The sequence below is a fragment of the Thecamonas trahens genome, assembly GCF_000142905.1.
Source record: "Thecamonas trahens ATCC 50062 unplaced genomic scaffold supercont1.41, whole genome shotgun sequence".
Lineage (NCBI taxonomy): Eukaryota > Apusomonadida > Apusomonadidae > Thecamonas > Thecamonas trahens.
The window spans coordinates 131,749-137,396 of NW_013657639.1; the positions used below are offsets into that span (position 1 = coordinate 131,749).

The 5,648-nt window shown below is 66.5% G+C and overlaps 3 protein-coding genes across 3 annotated transcripts; 1 reads left to right on the plus strand and 2 right to left on the minus strand.

Annotated features, from left to right (window-relative positions):
* Positions 1-249: 249 nt before the first annotated feature.
* On the plus strand, positions 250-1,260 carry AMSG_08056 (uncharacterized protein; the record flags this gene model as incomplete). Its single annotated transcript, XM_013899838.1, has 1 exon — positions 250-1,260. The coding sequence occupies one exon, from the start codon at positions 250-252 to the stop codon at positions 1,258-1,260; it is 1,011 nt and encodes a 336-aa protein (XP_013755292.1).
* A 647-nt stretch (positions 1,261-1,907) lies between these two features.
* Positions 1,908-3,741, minus strand: AMSG_08058 (family S53 protease; the record flags this gene model as incomplete). The annotated part of the gene is made up of 2 exons (XM_013899839.1): positions 1,908-3,530; positions 3,657-3,741. The coding sequence occupies 2 exons, from the start codon at positions 3,739-3,741 to the stop codon at positions 2,038-2,040; spliced, it is 1,578 nt and encodes a 525-aa protein (XP_013755293.1). The 3' UTR covers positions 1,908-2,037.
* Positions 3,742-3,866: 125 nt separating this feature from the next.
* Positions 3,867-5,582, minus strand: AMSG_08059 (uncharacterized protein; the record flags this gene model as incomplete). Its single annotated transcript, XM_013899840.1, has 2 exons — positions 3,867-4,293; positions 4,417-5,582. The coding sequence occupies 2 exons, from the start codon at positions 5,580-5,582 to the stop codon at positions 3,885-3,887; spliced, it is 1,575 nt and encodes a 524-aa protein (XP_013755294.1). The 3' UTR covers positions 3,867-3,884.
* Positions 5,583-5,648: the final 66 nt, after the last annotated feature.

Below are 5,648 nucleotides of genomic sequence, written 5' to 3' on the forward strand. Positions count from 1 at the left end.
GGAACATGTTGGCCCTGTCTACCTGTCTACCTGGCCTCTGCTCAGTACACAGGTCGACAAGTGTTGCACACCACTACTCGTCCCCCCCCCCCCCTTTTCCCCGCAACCCACCCTGACGGCCGCCTCTTCCGCCTTGGCGATCACCCCTCCGATCACGATCGAGCACGATCATGGCGACCTGACCCACCTTCCCTCTCACCCCCCCCACCCACCACCATCCATCCCAACCTTATCACCACTCATCGCAGCATGGCTTCGTGCGTGCAGAACGTGGTAGTCCGGGCGGCGTTGACGGCGTCAGGCGCACTGGTCCCGGGCTCGCCGCTCCTCACCTCAGTGGCCAGCATGTCGGCCAAGGAGTTTGTCCAGGCGGCGGCGGACGGGGCGTACACCACAGCACGGACGGCTGAGGGACGGACGGCGCTGTTCCAGGCTGAGTTTCATGCCAGTCGGCTGGCTGACTCGATGAACGCACTTGTCCGCAATCATGCCGGTGCGACGCCGTCTGCTCTTCCGGCTTCCATCTACGTTGCTGACGACGACGCCTTTGCTGAGGATGACGTGATGGACATGCTGCTCGCGCTCTGCGCTGCTGGCCGCGACGCCATGATGGACGGCCGCGATGCCGGCTGTGGTGCCGCCACAGGCGAAGAGGTGCCCACCCGTGGCGAGCTCAAGGTAGTCGTCTGTCTACCGTCAGCTGAGCGGGTTGCCCATGCACACTTTTCGTCCATGCCGCCTGTTCCGTCACCGCCGGTCGTGGTCGAGCTCCGTCCGCAGGGTGACGTTGCCGCGCACTCGGTCGAGGCCAAGAGCACGGCCTGGGTGCACGATCGGGTGGTGTTTGAGAACGCCATGGCGGCCGACGCCAACGAGGTCATCTGCTACGCCGCTGATGGTGCTGCCGTCGAGGGACTCTCATCAAACGTGTTTGTTGTCACCGCTGACGGCGATATCCTCACTGCTCCGGACTCGGCGGTGCTCAAGGGCTCCATGCGGGCCCTCATTCTCGACCTTGCGGACGAAGAGGGCATTCCGATTGTCTACGGTGCGCCCAACGTGGCCGACGCCGCCACATGGCGCGGCATGCTGATCTCTTCCACATCGCGCTGCGCACTCCCTGTCGACCAGCTGTGGGTATTTGACGATCTCTCGTCCTCAGCCTCGGCCACCTACACCTGGTCGCCGCTTGATCCGACGCTTACTACGCTCCAGAATGCCGTCAACGCCCACATCGCCACCCATTCGATGCCGTTCTAGCGCCACCCCTGTCTTCTCACAGCAGCTCCACCGAGTGAACCGTCATCTCGCCACGGCAGCAGCAGCACTATCGAGTTCGATCCCTCCCCTCCCCCCCCCCCCCCCCCCCCCCCTCCCCTGCCGCCCATCATAGAGTCAGATCGTCCCCGCCAGCCCGTTCGCAATCAACAACCATCGGCCACGACAGCACCGCCAACCATCGAGTCAGATCGGGACACCGACCTACACCCCCCCCCACCTCCACCCACCCCCACCCACCCCCACTCCGACTACCACCACCTTCCTCTCACTGCAAGACACAACATGTTCCACTTTGTCATGTACTTGTTCACGCTCGTGGCCGGCGGGCACGGCCTGCTCTGCCTCTTCGACACGGCCAACGTGGCCGAGTCGGCCCTTGGCGCCGGTGCCGCCCTCCCCGAGTCGCTCGAGGCCCTGCTCCTGCTCCATGGCGTGGCTGCGCTCGGCCTTGCCGCCTTTGCCTTTGCCGCCTCCAATGTGACCAACCTCTACTCGCAGCGGGAAATCCTCAAGGTTGTCCTCATCATCAACCTTGCGGTTGCTGCCGTCCTCGCCGTCGTCCACACTCGCTTCCCGGCCGTCGTCACCCAGTGCGCTACCCTGGTCGCCGCCGTCCCGGCCGCCGCCTTTGTCCTCGTCTCGGCTGCCCTCATTCGCTCAAAGTCCGCCAGCATTGCCGCACTGGAGGCCAAAATCGAGTAGCGTCCTCGAATCCGCCCGTAAACCACACGCAGCTGCTTTAATCGTGCCCCCCGTTCACAGGCCGAGCGCCGCCAGCCCGGCCTGGAGCTTGGCGAAGAGCGGCGAGCCGAGGCCCGAGATCGGGTCCCAGCCCTTGGTAGCTTCAAATCCGTGCGAGCAGAAGGTCACCTTGTTGTCGCCGTTGACAATATCGGTTCCCACCTCGGGCAGCGCGTACAACAGCGGCGCCACGTGGCCGAGCAGCGGCTTGGACTCGCCGGCCCGCTGCGCGTTGAGCAGCGAGACCATGGCCGCAAACGTTGGCGTTGCTGCAGACGTGCCCGAGATCGGTCCGGTCGCGTTGACGGTCACGATCTGGTAGTTGGTCCCCACAGCAGTCACATCCGGGAACCCGCGCCCGGTGGCGTTGTAGTACTTGCCTTCCGGCAGCGGCACCGAGCCGCCGTTGAGGTAGCCCGAGACCGCCGCGTCCTGCCACGACGGCCGCGGGAAGGTCCACGAGAAGCCACCACCTGAGAACGAGACCGCCTTCTCTGGCGGGCTCGCGCTCGCTTCGTAGTACGTGGCGCCCACGGCGGTACACCACGGCAGAGACGCCGGGAACGTCGGCGCGAACTTGCCGCACGAAAACGTACCGGTCTTTCCGGTCCCGTCGTCGCCCGACGCGCACACTAGCGTGTAGCCCATCATCGCCATCTTGGCAAACGCCACGTTGGTTGCTGCCAGCTGCGCCGCGGGATACTCCTGCTCGGCAGAGCCCCACGAGATCGAATGGACCTTGGGCGCCCCAGACGGATGTGACGACGCCGTCGCGAGCACCGTGTTCGACCACTCGACGAGGTCAAAGTCCTTGAGCGAGAAGACCCACGTCGCCACCCCGCGGCCCATCCCCACAATGTACTCGACGTCGAGCGTCGCCTCGCCGAGGTATCCCTTGTCTGGATCGTTCTTGCCCACAATCGTTGGCGGCGCCGCCGCCGGCAGGCCGTACTGCTTGAGGAAAACCGCCACATCCGACGGGTAAAAGTACGCCTCTTCAAACTCGGCCACCGCTTGTGCCACCGACGCCGGCACAGCCACGTCGTACGTGATGCCGTAGATCTTGGCAATGAGGCCCGGCGTCACATCCTGCCCTGGGAACTGGCTCGCCACCCCGTCACCGGCCAGCGCCTTCCGCGCAGGAGGAAAGTCGTCGAGCCCGACAACGTACAACACGTCCGCCATCGCCGCTGCTGGCAGCTCCACGCCTGCAGACCCGCTGTGACGCAGCAGCCGCGCGCCCTGCCCGCGCACAAACCACGCCCATTCCACGCCCCACGCCTTGGCCGCATGCGCCAGCGACACTGTGGCATACACTGCATCGCCCAGCGGCGCGAGCACCAGCGCCGCCCGCGGCAAGCCCAGGCCATCTGCCAGCGCATCTAGCACCGCCTCTGACGGCGCGCACATCTCGCGAAGCTCGTCGGCGCTCACATACGCGGCGTAGCTCGGCGACCGTGGGTCAGCAATGGCCTCGGCCGCCTTCAGAATGGCCTCGTCCTCACAAGCTGGCGTTCTCGCCACCAGCCCCAACCGCAGCGTTGTTGCCTCTGGCAGCGCCCAGTACCGCTGCCCATGCCCGTCGTCATGGCCCACCCGTCGCCACCCGTGCCGCCCGGGCTCGCTGGCCACACCCGTTCCGGCGCCAGCCGCCACCACCGCCAGCGCACACACCAGGCCCAGCACCAGCCCCAGCACAACGTTGCTACCGGTATTCATGTCGCTTGCCTCGCTCTGCTTTCAAATGCTTGAGTTAGGTACGGTTATGGGTGGGGTGGGGGAGGAGGGGACGGCTTGCCAGACAACCGCCCCGCTTTCGTCGCCGCAAAGTGACTCGCACCTGCGCCCGCCACATGATGGTGTTACTCAGCGCCTCCGCCGTAGCCAAGATACTCGTCGTCGTCGTCGGATGAGAGCTGGAAGCCGTTGACATCGTCATCAACGTCGCCGACAGACGCGTCCGTCACTCCGTCCAGCTGCCGCCCAGCCTCGGCAAGGAGCTCGTTGAGGTCGGAGATGTCGTCGCCAAGGAGCTCAAGGTCGGCCTCATCGCCAGCCATGCCGGGATGGAGTTGCTGTACGTTGCTCCCCGTCGCACTTCCACCGTCAGCACCGTCGTCGTCATCGAGAAGGAGCAGGTTGTCGACATCGATGTCGATGTCATCGCCGCCGCCGGCAGCGGACTCGCCGTCGAGCATCAGATCGTCGCCGAGCAGATCCGCGAGCTCGGCATCGCCGTCATCGAGCAATATGCCATCGTCGCCGCCGTCACTGCTCGGCAGGTGTGGGCTTGATGTGGTGACTGTACCGACAGGTGCCGAAGTTGCCGTCGGGGCGGGTGCTGGCGCTGGCGCTGGCGCGGGCGCGGGCGCCGGTGGGGGAATGGTGACTGACGCTGTCGACGCTGCCATGGCGATGTCGGCGTCGCTTTGCGGCTTGCTCCCCTCGGGCTCGGGATACAGAGGCGGAATGGGCTCTGGCTCCGACTCGGGCACGGGCTTGCCCTGGACCAGGGCGCCGAGTTTGCGGTCGCTGTAGAGAGCAGCGGCAAAGTGGCGGGCAACTTCGGCGACGAGCCGAAGCTGGACAGCCTTTTCCGGCGCGTCGAGGCCGGCGGCGGCCATGGTCAGCCCACCTTCGAGCTTGCGCGAGACAACTAGCGCAAGGATCTTGTGCAGGAGAAGTGCAAAGCGGCCGAGCAGCGCTGAACCGTCAAGGACGGCGCGGTGCGCCAGCGCGCGCGACCAAGCGTAGATGTGGCCGACAGCGCCCGGATCGGGCGAGACCACCAGCGACTCTCCGTCGGCGGCAAGCGTCAGCACTGCGCCTGGACAGCCGCCGAGGCCGGCACGCAGAGCAAGCAGCGTCTCTGCATCGCCGTCACCGGTCGACGTCGCCCACACAAACGGCCGAGTCGCCTGCAGCGCCGCGGCAGTCATCGCAGCCCGCGGCCCGGTAATGAGCCGCAGGCCGAGCTGTGCAAACTTGGGTGCAAAGCCGTCGGCGTCAAAGACGCGACGAAAAGCCTCTTCCCAGCTCAGGCCTGCGGTGGCGGTGGTCGGCGGCTCCGAGACCAACAAATCGCGCTTGCGCTTGAGGCAGTAGGCCATGCAGGTGGCGGCGACAGCAGCCAAATCCTCGCGGGCACTGGCATCGTGCGATGGCCCGGCCACGACCGCCGACAGCAGCGCCGCCCGCCCAGCAGCAGCCTTGAGTTGCAGCGGCTCGTGGAAGGAGACACCGGTCGGGATGTAGCGGCCGCGTAGCGGAGCCGGGCAGCGGGAGAGGCCGAGGCGATGCAGTTCATGCGGAAGGGCAGGGTCTTTGAGCGCCCACGTCGACGGAGCAGCGAGTACCGCCAGTTTCGCACCCGAGATAGCCGCCAGCGCCGCTGAGACGCCCGTCGGCAACCGTCTGTCCACCAACTCGTCCAGCGCCACCCACGGCGCCACCAGCGCCTTGACCGTCGCAGCCGCCACCGCTCCGGCCTGCGGCTCGTAGCCGGGACTTGGCGCCGCCGTCTCCTCCAGGCACGGGCCGAGTGTGACCAATTTGTGCATGACTGGGGAAGGGGTAGGGGAAGGGGGAGGGGGGGGGGGGGAGGGGAAGGGGTGGAGTGGCTGTGG